We start from the raw sequence: 17,921 nt of genomic DNA on the forward strand, positions 1-17,921 counted from the left end.
GCTTGGCTGTGTTCTGATTGGGTGGAGGTGTGTTCTGATTGGTTAGGGGTTTGGCTGTGCTCTGATTGGAACGTCGCCAAGACACTTCCAATTTGACGCGGGAGAAAACCTGAATAAACAAAGACCTATATACAAACACCTGTGAAAACCTCAGAAAACATATATATATATATATATTCAAAACTTGTGGCTGACAAATTTATAGTGTTCACAGTATGTGATGTCTGCCTGCAAATTGGAGCCAAACGCAGAACAGACTGATTTATATTTGGTAGACCGGGTGCCTCACCCAACAGATAAGATATATATCTATAGACTCTGAGTTTTACTTCTGTTACAAAAAAATCTGATGTCTGTCGAGCATAAGAGAATAAAAAAAATGACCTGTCACATAATGGCTATATAATAGAAAGCAAGATGCTTCTGTGTACTAGCTGCAGATCCAGGCTTTTCACTCTTGTTCTTATTGGCTTTGCACAGCCATGTGATTGGCCATTTTGGGAACCAAATGCTGATTTAGCTTTTAGCTTGATGTATTAGGGATCTTTTGATATTCTTAAAGCATACTTAGCTGGGTTTAAATACTAATAGTTTCTGAAGCAGTGAATACAGTTGTTAATATTCCATCTATTCAGATACTGTATGCTTGTTCAAAAATTGTATAAGTAGCACTGGACTTGCTCTTATGATTAGATATAGTCTTCTCTAAAGTAAACTTTGCTTAGAGATTAACTTTCCAATGAAAACAGTATCCACCAAAACTGCATAAAGCATACTATCAAATCAAAACCCTGGCTCCTTCATTTACCTGAAAACAAATTCAAAACTATTCATCCCTAAGATAGTATGTTGACCAAGGACATGTTCACACTATTTAATTCAGAGGTCCTTGGTGCACTCAGAGTTTGGTTTTTTTCCTTGTTTTCACTGACATGCCCTGTCAGTGTGGTCTTAGGGATTCTTTGATTGGTCTGTTTACTGCTGGCTTGTTTAGCAGATCCTTGTTTGGGTTATTGGGGCTGACTGTTCCCCATCAACAATCATCTCCCAGATGAGCAATCAGCACCCAGATGAGAATAGAATAACTCTAAAGTTTATCAGACCAACAATCAAGTAAACAATCCATCCCCATTGACAGGGCAAGCCACTAGAATAGAAATTGAAAGCAAACCCCACTCCTTGCTAGCACTGATGAGGTTACCTAGTTTGGGTAATGAAACATCTACAAGAAAAGAAAGTTCAGAAAGCACCAAGGACCCCTCATTTCAACCCTGAGTTAAAAATATTCTCCTTTATTGATACACTGCTGAGTTGTTCAGTCTTCACTAAAGGGCCATCAACAGTTTCTAGAACAGTGTTTCTCAACCTTGACAATTTTAAGGCATGTGGACTTCAACTCCCAGAATTCTACAGCCAGCAATTGCTGGCTGTGGAATTCTGGGAGTTGAAGTCCACATGCCTTAAAATTGTCAAGGTTGAGAAACACTGTTCTAGAAGGAATGGATGTCATCTTCTACTCACCTGTAGTCTATCATAAATCTGCTCATGTTTTCCTGCTCTATGTTGGAAATGATGTTTCCAGGCTGGTGCTGATCCAGGTTTCTAGTTTGACTTTTTTTTTTTTTTTTTAGACAAATCCCTGCAGTTCAATTGGCTAGTCCACAGAGGAAGGATTGCTCTCCTCACTTAATTTAATAGCTGTTGCCCCATACCACTCTAATTCTAACTACTCTTGAGAAACATCACAAAAAGTACAGGCAATAGCCTATTGCCTGATATGTGCACTGGCCCAGAGGAAAAGTAGTAAGCTTGGTGTGTGCTGAGTCTTTTTAGAGACAGATTTTTTTCTCCTTTTGTTCAGGGGGAAATTTATTACACAAAATGTTAATTAATCAAAACTGACACCAATTTATTTCTAATTCTTATCACTATACTTATGTCCCTATATTTATCATTCCTATATTTGCTACCTACCTAAGGATTTTTATCTATAATTTTGATGAGTTTCTATTAACTTATTTCCTTCCTTTTCATTTACCAGCTTGAATTGCCTACACTCGTGTAAATGACAGGCTCAGTTAGCTTTATCTTTGGATGATCTCCCAACTGTGAACTGGGAGAAATTTCTGTTTGATTTTGCTGGATAGGGTTTTGGGGATTTTCTGCCAAGAATGGGTGTCTCTGTCCTGAGCTGCTGCAGGGACTTTAACATCTCTCAGTCACTTGCCTGGGAGGTGAAAAAATTGTTATGAACTGCCAGCTGGCTGTTGGCACTTCTGAATTTGGCTTAGCTATAGAGCTCTATTGCTCCACTCAACTTTTAGCTCTTATATATTTCAATCCATTGCTTATTTTTTTAGCCACCTTGTCAGTTGACTGCTGCACTTGGCACCAAGCCAATTTTGTCCGGCTATTTCCTGCTTTCCTCCTCTTTCTTTTTCTGTCATATTTCTTTTCCTCTCTTCCTAACACAGTTCCTGAGAAGACATTCTCTTTTATAGTTGGAGGTTCAGATGTCTTCCAGTTAATTTAGCTGTTTCAAAGCTCTGGAGGGAGAGAAAAAAAAAAGGAAAGAGGGGCTTGTGCTAACCATTGTGAACCCCTCCTTTCATAGTTAAGGAAATCAAAGCAATAATTTAAAAAATCTGCCAAGTTTTGAACTAACATTATACATATCAGGCAAGTGTTATAACCACCATGCTACTGAGATTTCTGTTTTTCAGAAGTTGAGGCTTTTTTTTTTTGCTTGAAGCTGGTTGTGTCTGCATACAGTATATGTACATTTTAATGTTATTTCTTTGTCATATAAATTTAATGTTGTATAGATATATTGTGTATAAACAAACAAATATATATATTTTCAGAAAATTCCACACTTAGGAAGACAATTGCTTTCCTGGAATGGTATGTTTGGAGGGCAAAACATCAGCAGTATTGTCCCAAAGGTGTTTTTTCAAAAGGCAAATGGACTTTGTTTTTCCAAATAAAGAAAAAATCCAGTTGCCTTTTGGAAAAGCACCTTTGGGATCTTTTGGGTGCATGACCTGGATGACTGAGAATCTTCATAGACAATCAGCAGAATTGCCCATAGGGAGGCTGTATAGTATACAACTGAATCCTTTGCAAGCACCGGGAATGTGTCTCAATCTAGATAGAGATATCTCAGCTATTATAAGCACAGGAAAGAAGCTTAGTTTAAACTCAAACACAGTATTTAGAAGTACTTTAGAGAAATAGCTACTGCTGAAAAATGTTTTTTTTTTAAGATGACTTGGAATCTCTACAACTAAAAACAAGGTATTACAGTGTCATTTTTCTTAATTTGTGATGTAAACAATATCAGTAGCATGGAAGGGGAGGATACTTTGATGAAAAAGATCTAGAAGTCATCCTAGATTTTCTGTTAGGAAATCTAATATATTTCATTGTGACAGGGATGCAGTGAGCACTTGCTAGGCCTTCTTACTATATTTTTCCTAAATAAGGCTAAGATTGCCACCATTCTGAATAAGAGGATTTCTAACTACTTTTAAGATATCATCTATAAGGAAGAGAGAAACTGTTTAATTTCCAGCTTATTTTACCACTTCCATTGTTCATTTATTCTGAGTGGATCTACAGCACATTGAGCTGCTTACGCTTTTTGTTCCCTTTTAAATGCAAACTATTAGACTAGAATGCATGCAGGTTAAAAAGACCTGCTGATTGGTCTGGCAGGTGAAGTGGCTATAGAATTTTAATATTGCAACAAAAATTCAGAAGAGGCAGACAGGTCTGCTAACATGATGGAGCTTTATACAATAAAGATCTTCAAAAGGAAATAAACATCAGATTAGCACATCACTGCCTCCTTGCTTTAGCTCTTTGATGGCTCTGGATAGCACTCATCAATGAAAACAAAAATGGAATTATTCAAAAAAGAAGTGTTTAGGCACAAAATCCCAGGAATGTAATCTCTGGCTTTGATGTAAAAACATCTGAACTGTATTAAGCTAGAACTGACACATCAGGGTAAGATAGCAGGATAGGGAATATTACCTAAAACAATCATGGTTCTAAATGTTCAAACCAGTGATGGGATTCAACCAGTTCATACCACTTCAGCAGAACCAGTAGCTAATTTTTTGTTGCCCTGGCCCAAAATAGACTTCCGGAAGTGGCATCCACACAGAGAACCGGTTTTCACATATTTGAATCCCACCACTGGCTCAAGCCTTATTGTTTTCCCCTCAAACAACTAAATTAACCTCATAATATTAGGTAAATGCCTATGGATTTGGCCAGTCTTTACCAACTCTTGAACATGGCCAAAGACATTGGGGATAGTGATGATTCAGGCTGGGAAGACTGAGGTCTTGCAGCAACAGTTTATACTATTTATAGCCATATAAATTGACCATGAAATGAAAGTCATGCATTTAATTCCAAATTTGCTTTAGGATAAGTTGTATCAAACTAGCATGCAAAAACTATTAGATAAAGTATGATTGCCTAGAAAATCTCATCTTAGGAAGAGATGTTACATATCTGCAACGGAAAACTATGATTGTAGAATGCAGTAGTTGCTGTGAAAGGACCTATGCAAATATATTTGAATCAACTCATTTGATTCCTGCCAACTCTGTGAGAATTTTTCCAGTTCTTAACCTCTTTATTATTAGTTTATATGGACCAGCAGGTCCAGCATTGATACTATAGTCTAAATCAGAGTATCTGTAGTAACAATTCATTGGTTTTAGATGATAAATCCTGGTGAGTTATCTGTTTTTCCACTTCTGACTAAAGATGTAAGAAACTACCTTCTAGATACAGCCTTAGTTTGGATTATTGACACCTCAGATGTATAGTTCATCTAACACAGCAGTAAAAACTAATACAAATGCATAAAAGAAGCCCAAAGAGAATTCATTGTGAAATGCTTGAAATTGGGAAAGTGGAAAATCCATTGATAAAAATAAGCTGCTAAATGTACTACCTTTGTCAATTAAATTTAGGACTAAAAGAGACAATTCTTTCTTTGCAATCAAATGCCCTTTCCTGCTAAAGGACATGGAAGTAATATTTCTGAAAATATGCTCTCCTTCTGAGACATTTCCTGCATTTAGCTCCTATTCTCTGCTCTTGCCAAGTCAGTGTAAATCAGATTTTTTTGGCTGCAAATCTTGACTGCTGAGAATGTCAAAGGCTTTGGCTTATTGTACAAGGTCAGTCATTAGTATTTCTTTCAGGCTATTAATAGGACTCAAGGAAACTTATGAAAGTAAATTATCAAGGGGAAAAGGGGGTTTGACACCACTTTAATGAATTATAATTATAACAGTAAGTGGGTCCTTTCGTTTACTCCTTTTTTGGCAGCATTCAGGATAATGATTAGAAGAATGAGAGATTCTCACAAAATATGCAATTCAGTTAAAGTATGTGATATCAAACTCACCTCCTTTGCTTGGTAAGGGAGGGGAATCTAGTGGTGTTCTTTAAAAGACACATCTACATATCACTGGAAAAAAATGGGCTTACTTTGTCAGGAGCAATTTCCTCCTTTCTGATGTGGTGGCTAAGCAGAGCACACTAGTAGATAAAGCCCCTTATAAAAGAATTCCACACAATTAATTAGAAGCTGAGCTATGTTAATAAAGCAATGTATTCAATCATGTTCAGGCTATTTGTCTTTGAAATAGATTTCCATATGTATCACCTTGCTCTCAGCGTAAAGAGCAATAGTATTAGAGACTTCCCATCTACAGATGTCCAGGGAGCAATTGGGGTCAGGATGGGGTCAACTATTCAGCCTCCCTCATGTTAATTGTTCTGGAATCTCCCTCAAGAGTATCATGAATGAAGAGTACGATGATAGCTGACCTTTTCAGGCTAACTCCTGTTTTGGACCAGCATGACAAAGGTCCTGGATGGACATGAAGTGTTGTAGACATGGAACAGTAGCAAAACCTTGAGTTCCCCTGACTTTGGAGATTTCCCTACATTGAACTTCGTACAAAAAAACTAGCTAATGATTATTTCTGAAAACCTCCACTTCCAAAGACCCTTAGGATTTTAGAACTGACATATACTGATAAGTGATAATGTCCTCTAATTCCATTCAAAACAGCTGTAACCATGTTTTTTCTAATACTGAAAATGTGACAAAATTTGGTAGAATCATAATACAATCTAAGGTGTCTGTCCATAGACACACTGAGAAAAGCCATTTTGTTCTCTTCAAGTCTGACTGCACTCATGGGCCCAATATTCTGCCTTCCATTAGTTCTAATCACCTTGCCCTTCTTCTCACCCCTCTTAAATGTAGCCTGCCCAAACATCAATATTCATTACAGACAGAAATGTTTACAGCATCCCACCTGCTATTAGCACTCTTGAAAGGACTTTGGTTTTTTTTTTTAAAAAAAATCTTTTGTAAAAAGCAATGACAACTCACAGACATCATCAGCCTTCTACTGATCTCTTAGAAATGGACTTCTAGGGTCAATTAAAAAACCTAATCTGAATTGAGACACATGGACACAGACAAGACTACAATAATTAGCCAGCATGTAGAATGTGCCATTTCCTTTTGTCCAGAGAGAAGGTGCCCCCATTTCCCTCTCCCAGGAGACATTGGAGTCTTATGCTTGATCTCTGCATGACCTTTCATATGATGTGAGAAAAATGCAAATGCCATTTGTTCTGATTGCATAAGTGAATTCAAAGCAGGAAAGCAATAAATATGTCAATTCACTAGGTCTACACTGTTCAAGTACTGCTTGCTGTAAACACTTTTTTTAAAAGCAAGAAATCACGTAGTGACTAGGAAAAACAAACAACCCAAAAGCTAACTGATCAATCAACACTCTAAGCAACTAAGAAAGCCAATCAGTTTTTATATGAATTGCACCTATAAAAGTGCATAATGCACCAGTTTCATTTTAAACCATCACAACTTCCTTAGCTTCAAAAGGACCAGACATTCCGTAGGAACACAACTGCAGATACATAAAAACAGGAAGGAATCATTTCAATGAGGGAAGTCTTGTGTCAAAGTAGAAGAGGAATGAAGGACTTTCATAAAATCATAGTGTCCCTTCAATGGTAAATAGGGAGCATTAAAAAAATATCAGTACTCTATAAATACATAGTTGAAGCTGATCTCAGCACAGATGAATTGAATGACCAGATGGCTTTTCCACTCACATAGATTCCTGCTAAAATACTCTTGAAGATACTGAATGCTGGGTTTTCCTTTCCAACTGCACTTTTTAAAAGGTTTGGTGCAAATTTGTGCTCCTGGAGATATTTTTTAAGTTCCCAGGCAGAGGAACAATGGAGTTTTTTCAAACATTTCCTAAGGTAGAGAATCTACTTGCAAACCAACCATCTGAGCCATGAACAACGAAGTTCTCGTATGATGTGAGGGGCAATTTACAGTGGAATCTTCAATAAGACGTAGCCACCGTATTTTTGTTACCTTTTTTTCTTCTTTTTTCTTTTTCTTAAAAAAAACTTTAAATATTGTTTTTGTTATCTCTTAATATACACCAAACAATTTTCATGCAAAGCAGCAGTCATGGAGAAGTCTAAGCTTCCAAAGACCTTCAAGGTTACAGCTTGAATAGTTGAACTATTTGATAAATCCAACTGATGTTTGAGATGCACAGTTGCTGTTGTTTTCCTTCATTCTTTCAACTGGAATTTTGTGAGTTTTGAGCTAAGAATCTGGGGTAACTTTTGCTTCTTGTAGGAGGTTCTCACAGTATTCCCCATATATTCTTTGTGGCCACCTTGCCAATTTCCTTAATTCCCCAAAGTCTTTGCAATCACTCCTTATGTTTTTTCCTAGGAGTTCCTGCTCCTTTCTTCAGCTCTCCATAGACATGGCACCAATAAGTTGCTCTACTTTGTACGCCAAGCGCTGCCGGCGCGCTTGCTCATCCTGCTCCAGAGCCCCAATGATCTGGAACCAAAATCAATACAAACAGGAAAGGACAGGAAATAATAAGAATGAATTGGATTTAAGTAGATTAAAAGGAAAAGGAAGCAACAATACATACAAATAAAGGGTCTTAGAAATTCATGACAATTTTTTTGTACATTGATAAGAACACAATGCATAGGAATTATGGTCTGAAATGTTAGCCTTATGGTAAATCTGTGAATGAGAATACCTAGGATCTCTAAATGTTTTCATAAGAAGTTGAAATACACTATAGAACTGTTAGACAACACTCAGTCTTTAGCTCTATTTTCTAGAGAAAATGTAAGAAATGAAAGGAAAGCACAGGATTTCATTGTGTTCACAAATCCCTCCTTATTTTTGAGTTACTGTGTTGGCTTGCACTGCCAGCAAAAAGCGCAATTATATTCTGGAGGCTATATTTCCTCTATTATTTAGCAAATGGCTGCTGCACTATACCAAGTATTTATACATGCACTTAAAAGACAAAAGCCTTGCCTTTAATACCTGTAACTGCAAAATAGGCATTTCTTAGCACTGCAAATTAAAGAGCTGACCAGATGGTGGGGACTTAGACATCAAGTAATGTATCCATCAGAAAAGAATACTGTACTGTACTGTACTGATAGTAATATTACAGTACTGTACTGTACTGTTAGTAATATTTTGTAATATATATATATAGGATTTGGTTGTGCCATGCTAGTTGTGTCTGGGAAAATAGCACATGGTCAAACAACCAGATAATTTTGCAGGCATTCAGAGAATAGTACAAATATTCAATAACAACAACTAAAATAGCTCTACTTTCTGCTTTATCTAAACATTGCCCTAATCACTTCATGATGAAAATTATTACAGCAGATATGATTTTTATATACATGATTTCATGATATCCCTTCTTTTTATATACAAATTTTGGGCAGAGAGCAATGTAGCAAAATTTGGAGAAGTGTAAAAAATGAAATAAATTGAATTTTGGCTTGCATCTTAGTTTGGAACATGTGAATTAAATTAGTTAATTGATTTGGTTTGCATTTTAGTATTTCTTTCCCATCCCTAATCATTAGCAATTTCATTCTATTTGAAAAAGAAACTGGACAATAGCCAAGATAATAATATAATTGGAAATGAAGCAAACATAAGTAAATGTGTCATTTTTGCTTATTAAGCAAAATTTTGCTTATTTTTTTATGAACAATATCAAAAAGATTCAGAAATATATTTTTAGGATAACAGCCTAGGTATTCACATAATAATAATAATGATGTCCATAATAAACCAAAGGTCTCATTTATTGGGAATTCACAATTCAGACAATTCTTCCTCAGGCAGACACATCTGTTATTACTTTTATTTTACTTTTACTAAAGTTCTTTAATATGCTCAGGCTGTGATAAATAAAAACTAATTGTGGTGAACATTGGTCCTTTATATTTTGTTGCATACTTTGTGTTGTGCATTATGTAGCATATCTTTGTGTCATTTTATGGTTACAAATTACTCTGAAAATAAATTGTAATTATTTTTCTATCTGTCTGCATCCCAAATGGCATTATAAGATTCAGCCAGGGACTTCCGGTGGATTTTGCGTGCGTGATGGCGGCTACTTTGTAGCCGTCCTCCTGGGTAAGTGTAAGAACCGCTATGAACAGCAGATATCAGCTGTTCAGCGGTTCAAAATCCCCCTCCCGGGCAAAGGGGGGGGGTAGAGAGTGTCTGAATAGTGGTAGAGCCTCTTTCGCACCCCCCAAGTTTTTTTTTGGGGGGGGTGAAAGGAGTGCTCCCACGGAGTTCAGACTTGTCTCCGCTTCCCAGCTGTTTTTGTCCTCAGGGACAAAACGAGCCGCCGCAAACACCTCCGTGCTTAAAGAGAACTGGTGAGTTTTTTTTTTTTTTAAATGGACAGAGCTGAGTAGAGGATTTAGTTTTTGCTTTCTTTGACTTATTTGGATTTTAAGTTTTAAGATTTGTTTCTATTTTTATTCTCTCTTTTTATTTTTTTTCTTTGTTGAAAGGGAAAGTAAAATGGCGATCGGCAAACTCCTCGGTGTTTTTTTTTCTGGAAGTTAGAATGCTGACCGGCAGGCTTTTTGGTGTTTTTCTTTCTTTCCTTTCCCTTTCTCTTTTTATTTCCTTATGATTGGAATGGTTGTTTTTGGTATCTCTAAGTATTTTTTTTGGAACGGACTTTTTTTATTTAATTATTTTTTTTTTTCCCCTTCTCCCTTTTTTTTCCTTTGAACTCCCTTTTTTTTTTTATTGTAATGACCCTTTTTTGAAGGACTTTTTTTCTGTTTAATTTTTTGTAATTTTTAAGAAGGAGTAAAACTTTTTTTTAATTCTTTTTCTCTTCCTTTTTTTCCCTTTTTTCTTTTTATTATAATGACCTTCTTTGGAGGGAGTTATATTTTTGAAGGAATTTTTATAATTGCTTAAGAAGGACTAAAGGTTTTTCTTTAAGATGGCTCCAAAGCGTCCAGGGATTTCTACAGTTTCTAAATCAACAGTTTCACCCTCTTCTGGGGGTCAGCTAATAACTATGAAGGACTTGCAAGACATGATGGGAGATGTTATAATTCAAATTAGGGCAGAAATGAAAAAGATTTTAGAGGAAAACAATAAGATCTTGAGACAAGATTTTGTTTTGGCTTTAGAAGGTGTTGCTTCTGTTCTTGAAAAGGTGAACTCCCATGTGGAAGAGGTAGCTGAAAAAGTGGACATAATGGAGGGGAAAATTGAAAGTATGGAAAAAGAAATGGAAAATGAGATTCTTATGCTTCAATATGGACAAATGGAATATGCCTTAAGAATTAGAGGCCTGGGAGAGTCTTTGCAAGGAGATCTGAAGGAGATGGTTGCAAAGGACTTTGCATTGATTTTGAATAAAGAAAAAGAGGGAATACTTAATGAAATTGAAAAATTATTTAGGGTTAACTCTGTGGTGGCAGCACAGAAGAATCTGCCAAGAGATGTGGTAATTTACTTTGGTAAAAGATCTTTACGCAATGAAATTGTGCAAGCCTATTATAAGAAGAGATTTCAAATTGCTTCACAAGATGTTATAATTTTTAAAGAGATCCCATCTAAAATTTTAAGAAGAAGAAAGGAGTTTGCTTTTTTAGCAAATGAACTTAAAAAGAGAAAAATTTCATTCAGATGGGATGTTCCGATTGGAATGGTGGTGAATTACCTGGGGACATGTTATAGACTTAATACTGTTTCTCAAGCAAAAGATTTTTATACTTCGGTCCTGGGGGTATGTGCATCGCCATCAATTAAGTTTAAAGCTTTGGAAGAAAAGAATGTAGAATCACAGTTTGAAGAGCCTATATTTATGAAAACTGGAGAATCTTTGTGTGAGAGGCCTCAACAAGTCCAGGTTGAGGAGCAGAAGACAACTTGTGTAGTATATAATCCCAAAGAAAAGCAGCAACAGAAGAAGGTTAAGGAAGTTTCATATTTAGTGGTTTCTGAATCTCTGGGAGATGTTAGACCTACAAAGTCTTTGGAGCAATCTTTAAGGGTGGAATTGTTGCCTGAAATGGAAACTGGGAAATCTCAGTCTGAGGGGCATCAACAAGAGAGGAACGGGCAGAGGATAACTTGTACAACTTACAATTGTAAAGATCAATACAAGGAGGAATTTAAGGAACCCTTATTGGCTTCGGAGTCGATGGGAGATTCAGGAATTTTGGAGCAGTCTCCTAAGGCAGAACTTGCAGCATTTCTTACGAGTTTGATACAAGAATGGAGAAGGGAAATGGAAGAATGGAAGAATGGAGAATGGAAAAAACTGGAATGTGAATAATTAATAATATTAATATAATTGAGATTGATAAGGATGTAGTTTTTTACGGATGGAATTAGTTATTGGTGAAGATTGAAATGTTTAATGTGTTTATTAACTTTGTTGTTTTAAGTTTTGAACCTTTAATGATAATATTGTTTAAATTTGTGTTTTGAAGGGATTATAATTTGCTTATTTTAGTGAGTGGATTCTAATGTTTTAAATTTTAAAAATTTGTGGTTTTGGAGGGAGTTTATATAGAGTGATGATTGTATTTAGATTTGTTTAGGATTTAAAAGTGTTTTTAGTTTTTAAATATTATTATTAATATTTTTAAGACAAAATAATTTGTTTAATTAAATGTGCTTAGATTTGTTTAGGACTTATAGGTTTTTTAAGTTTTTGTTTTTTGTTTTTTTTTTTTTTTTTTCTTCTTTTTGGATAGGAGAGAAGATTATGAAGATTGAAGGAAATATGTACTTACTTTAAGTTCTTTAAGAGTATTTAGCTTTAATGGTATAACAAAGATTTGTATGTTTATTTTTTCGTTTTAGGATAAAGAAAGAGGGAGAAATTAGATTTTATATTATAGATATAGATATTCAAAGAAAGTAATGTTTAAATTTGTGTTTTTGGAGGGAGCTTATATAGAATGATGATTGTATTTAAATTTGTTTAGGTTTTAAAAGTGTTTTAAGTTTTTTTTTTTTTTTTAATTAAGCCTGTACTCAGCTCTGGGAAGTCCAGGGGAGGGTTTGGGAGGTTGGGAAGGGGGGGGGGGTGAGGTAGGGGGGGGTATGGGAAGGGGATTTGTTTTTGTAAAATGTAAAAATTTTCAATAAAAAAAAAAAAAAAAAAAAGATTCAGCCAGATACATTTGAAAAGAAGGGTACTTGCAAAAGTATCTTATGATACTGTGTGCTATATTGGCAGAGTTGCGCTATTCTTAGCCCTAGATAGCAGTTTGAGTCATGCATGGAAATAGCATGGAAGCAGAAACTAGTGCAAAGTTAGTTTGCATTGGAGAGGGGAACATTGACTTGTGTGTTGCATGTAATACTGAATACTTCTTTTGTGGTCTGCAAACCCAGGTAAGCAATTTTCTGCCAGACCTCAATAGTGCAAACAATGGTGACTTAATCTTCCAGCAATTGCTGGTGATAAATTAAGAAAAAGAAATGCATTATTTCTCCAGTTAGTTTAGCACCTAGACAACCTTTGAGTTTGGTTTGAGTTTATTCTGTCCTGCTGTAAGAATGTCTGGTTGTTGTTAGATGCTGTTCCTTGGACTTTGATATAATGTTACTATATTGTTTTATTGTTTTAATCTTGTTACTGGATTATAGAATGTCAGCTGCTTAAAGTTTAATTGTTTATGACAATTATGTAGTGAAGGGTTCAATCAACAAATATGTTTCTCTACTCCCCCCAGCCCCAACTCTTTGAAGAAAGAAGTTTCTCACCTCCTCACTGTATTTGCTGACATAGGAGTATATTTCATTGAGTGCACTCAGCATGTTGAAATCAACATAGTGCAGACGTGACTGTTCTGCGAGGTAGGCATTCATGTCTTGGTCACTGATGGCTGGGAGTTTTGCAATATCTGCATAATACCTGTAAAGTAATGGAGATAGTGTTTCAGAAACAGAACTGACTACTTAAAGCACAAACGTTTGAGAGAAAAAAGAAGCAGCAATCAAGAATGAATTGGGTTGAAGCCACAAGTCATTTTTGCAGGAAAACAGTGTAAAGGTCAAAATGAACAAAGCATCAAGTTGATTTTGTAGGATATGTGATAAACCTTAAAGTGAAAAACATTTTCCTACTATGCTCATTTCACAGTAAATGCACAATAACAGAACTTATTAGTAATGTACAATAGCTTGTACATATGCATTGTTGCATTGTATTTACAATATTGTATAGTGACAATTATTTGTGATACATGAATATCACAAATATAAATAACAATTCCACTTATTAAGTACTTCTGTAATTGGAAGCCCAGTAATAAAGCTAAAAACTATGTCTAGTTAAATGTATAGAAAAAGACTTATGTAAAGAAGGAAAAGATGACAGCTGGAGTTGGCAATGAAAACAACATTTTGTTTATACTTTTCTCTTTGGTATTGTTTTTACCATAACATTCATGTTATTCTATTTTTCAGTAAATATTATCTGGATTCCTTCCAATTAGGGTTCAGATCTGGAAACAGTAATGAGACTGAGTTTGATTGCACTTGATGATAGCAATAGTACTTATATACTGCTCCATAGTGCTTTACAAGATTCTCCGAGAGATTTGCAATGTCAGCATATTGCTCCCAACAGTCTAGGTTCTCATTTTATCTACCCTGGAAGGATGGAAGTCTGAGTCCAGTTCATGCCCAGTCAGGATCGAATTCCAGTGTGGACAGAGTTTAATCTGCAATACTGCATTCTAATCACTGTGCCATTAGGGCTAATGGCATCTGGTTGGATCAGGATGGCAGTGGTTCACCCAGTCTTGCCTTCCTTGATTTCTGTAACTTCTGATATCATCACTAATAGTATAATTCTTCTGGATGAACACAGAAGCTTCATTGTGGTTTTCTTCTTTCCTTTGGGATTGACTCCAGTATTGGCTGGGAAAAGTTTAACTCTAAGCCCCTATTTTCTGGAATTCCACAAAACAGGGACCTGTCTTTCCACTTCTATTTAACATCTACATTATGCCACTGGGTGAGGTGATATGGTGATGGGGCAATCAGATAATATCAGTATGCTAATAATACTCAATTATGCTTCTCCATCCTGGGCTGATCAAATGATGCTGTCAAGGTTCTTTCTCAGTATTTGAAAGCTGTAGGGGTCTGGATGGGGAGTTATATGCTTAGCAAGACTGGACCATCCCTACCACGCAGGGCCTTAATATCTCTAGTTCTAAATTGTTTAGTAGTCTCTCAGATGGTGCCAGTGTTGGGAGATCCTCCTTGGCTCCTGCCCATTTGGAGAACTGGTAGCAGTTGTGGCTAGGATGGTATTGCAGAGGTCCATCTTGTGCACCAATTATACCACTTCTAAACGTGGAGGACCTATTCCTGGTCACTCATACTTTGGGCTGTTCTAGTCTGGATTATTGCAATGGAATCTATGCAGGATTACCTTTAAAGATCATTTAGAAACTACAGCTGGTCAAGAATGACATGCATAGTTATGGGCATGCCTCAGTATGCTGTGAAACATCTCTACTTCCCAAGCTGTACTGGCTCCTACTGTGCCTCTAGATGCAAGTCGAGATGCACCACTATCACCACCTATAAAGCTTTTTACAACACAGGGCTAGGTTGTGCATGTAAACTGCCTGTCTCCAAGCATTGATGCAATCCAGGAAACCTACTTTCTGCAGGCTGACATCTGTCCTATGGAACAGCATCCACTCCAAGGTTCGTATGGTCACCTGCTGGTCTTTCACATGATCTTAGGAACTGGTTCTTCATCTCAGCAGGGGAGCAGGATTTTAGGCAGAATTGTCTTTGGTGACTGTGTGGTTTTTGACTTACCCTGTAAGTTATTGTTCTAGTTGTTTATGTGCGTTTTTAATATGTTAGCTACTCATCACTGTATCACAAGCAGACAGCTAAGGAAATTAATAAAATCTGTTACATGTGACTTCCGGTTCCGGATTGCAGCACTGGCAGTCGTGTGCAGAGAATCGTCTCTTTGCCGGCCGGTTTCCCTTCGCCGGTAGACCCTTAACAGGGTCGAAAGTCACGCCTCTAGAGTGACTACTGATGAGGAGGACTCTCGTTAACCACGGAAGCTCCTTCCGCAGTCCGAGGCAGCTCCTTAGGGCTGATTACTTAGCCGCACCAGCCAAAAATCAGAAGAACATCTAAGCATAAAGAACCACCGTGGAAGATCTGGGTGAGACCCTTTCTTCCCTCTCTTCACCCTAACTATCTCCCTGTGAAAAGCTTTTGGAATTATTTCCCTGCTTTGAGAGAGTGGCATCTATTTACTGGGGAAAAAGAGCTCTGGAAACAAAGAAAAATAATTAATTTTTACTGACTATTTTTATTTTTGGTTACTCTGGGGTCATGAAAAAATTCCTACTATAGAACTTTACTACTTTACTCTTTATTATTCTATATGCTTATTAAGCTGGAGAATATTGGTTTTTTTTTACTTTCCTAACTGGATAAAACTCTATTGGAATCTGGAAAAAAGATTTTACAGCCTACTGGGGACATCTTCTGGCAAAAGCTGACACTGCAATTATATTTCCTCTTTGATTTTGAGGCTGGGTTTGATTTTCAAATTATTATAAAAGGGAAAAGATAAAGGATTTGAAACAGCTGGGTGGTGAAACTGCTTACTAGAAACTGTGGAGGTGGATATTGGCTTACTGTTAGTAAACATAGCCTCCACTAAAAGACTAAAAGATTATTTCACCACTGAAATGGAGGAATTTTACACACAGCTTAACTAGAAGCTTATATTGGAAAAAATCTTGGAGATTACGGAGCAAATGAACTCTAGGATGAATACCAAAGACGATATTCCAGAACTACAAATTGAACTTCAAATTTTAACTGATGAATTTATAGGCCAAGGAATAATAGAGGAGGAACAGATAAACTTCAAAGAGGCCTCTATGCAACAACACACACAATTTAATGAGATGGAGGAACCTCACCCAGAACTTAACTATAAACATATACTGGAAAAATTTTTTGAAGCTACTGAGCATGTGAATTCCAGAATAAAAGTCCTTGCCCCAAAACCTCAAACTGATTTCCAGACTCCAACTGACTACTCCATAAGTCAAAAAAACAATAGAAGAGGAACAAATCAACACAGAAGAGGGCATTACACAATCCTATGTACAACTCATTGAGAACTTCGATGACCAAAGAATGACTTTAATTAAAACACTTGTAATACCAAAAGCAACAGGAAATGATTTGCAAACACGAGGTATTGAAAACTGTGATAACGTGAAGAACCAACTAGTAACCACAACATTAAACAAAACTGATTATACTACTTGGACGATACTGGAAGAAGGAGAAGAGAAGTATGACCAGACTGAATTGTTGATAAATATTCCTAATCAAACACTGAGATTTGATGATATAGAGGCTCTTTTATGGAAACCTGTTTGGCACAAAAAGAAAGCCAGAGTTAGATTAAAAAATGAGACTTAAAATTTTATTTAATGAGTTAAAAAGGCTTTTAGAGATTTTGACTGATTTAATACTAACTGAGATGAATTATTGACTAGATTATAGTTTGGAATTGTAATAAGGAAAAGGTTTTATATAAAGAGTTATTAAGATAAGAAATAGAACATATATGTGAAATATAGTAAGAAGGTATCTTTTGGAACAATATGTTTGTTTTAGGTCTGATAATTGCTTTGATGGGATTTAAATTTTACTTAATGGGTCAAAAAAGCTTTTTAGAGATATGGATTGATTTATAGAATATATATCTGAAATAGAGTAAGAATATATTTTTAGAGTAATATTTTTATTTTAGGTATGATAATCACTTTGCAATGGAAAGAAAACAAGAAAACGGATTGTCATAAAGGAAGACATGGCATTAATAAATGAGTTATTAGAATAAGAAATAGAATATATTTGGGAAATGTAAGAATGTAACTGTTGGAATAATATGTTTATTTTAGACATAACTATTATGTTATGAAACAAGGGAAATTAGGGATACCTGAAGTGTAAATAATATGTTTATTTAAGGCTAAATTGGATTATTAAGTTAGTAAAGCTTAAAAACAGGATTTGGACTTGTATAGGTGAAATGTTATTGATATTTTTTTTGATTGATTGAATTTTATTTAGAAATGTATTAATTTGAATATGTTATATTAATTTGAGGGAAATAGAGAGGGAATCTTTAAAGAATTAACCTGAGCCATATATCTACGATTTTGTTTTTGGATGATTGATTACCCCATCACCACATTGTTTCCCAAGCACTCTGATATAAAAACGAAAAAAAACTAATAAAACTTGTTCAAATAAATAAATAAAATCTGTTACATATGTTGTGCATATAGACATGAACAAAAAGAAGAGCATTAATGGAAACACTATTGGAATTCATGTTGCAGGTATTTTGGAATTTGTAAATGGATCCTTAATACTGACCTTTATGAGTAAGGAAGAAAACACAACTGCC

The 17,921-nt window shown here is 35.7% G+C and overlaps 1 protein-coding gene across 1 annotated transcript in view; it reads right to left on the reverse strand.

Annotated features, from left to right (window-relative positions):
• Positions 1 to 1,460: 1,460 nt before the first annotated feature.
• Positions 1,461 to 17,921, reverse strand: part of PLXNA2 (plexin A2) — a 275,925-nt gene continuing 259,464 nt past the window's right edge. The window contains exons 26-27 of the mRNA XM_039320077.1: positions 13,199 to 13,349; positions 1,461 to 7,945 (exon numbers count right to left, since the gene is read on the reverse strand). Of these exons, the coding sequence (XP_039176011.1) occupies positions 7,850 to 7,945; positions 13,199 to 13,349 (247 nt within the window). The 3' untranslated portion in view covers positions 1,461 to 7,849. The remainder of the gene's footprint in view (positions 7,946 to 13,198; positions 13,350 to 17,921) is intronic.

The sequence above is a fragment of the Crotalus tigris genome, unplaced genomic scaffold (assembly GCF_016545835.1).
Source record: "Crotalus tigris isolate CLP2741 ecotype Arizona unplaced genomic scaffold, ASM1654583v1 scf7180000023618.1514416, whole genome shotgun sequence".
NCBI lineage: Eukaryota > Metazoa > Chordata > Lepidosauria > Squamata > Viperidae > Crotalus > Crotalus tigris.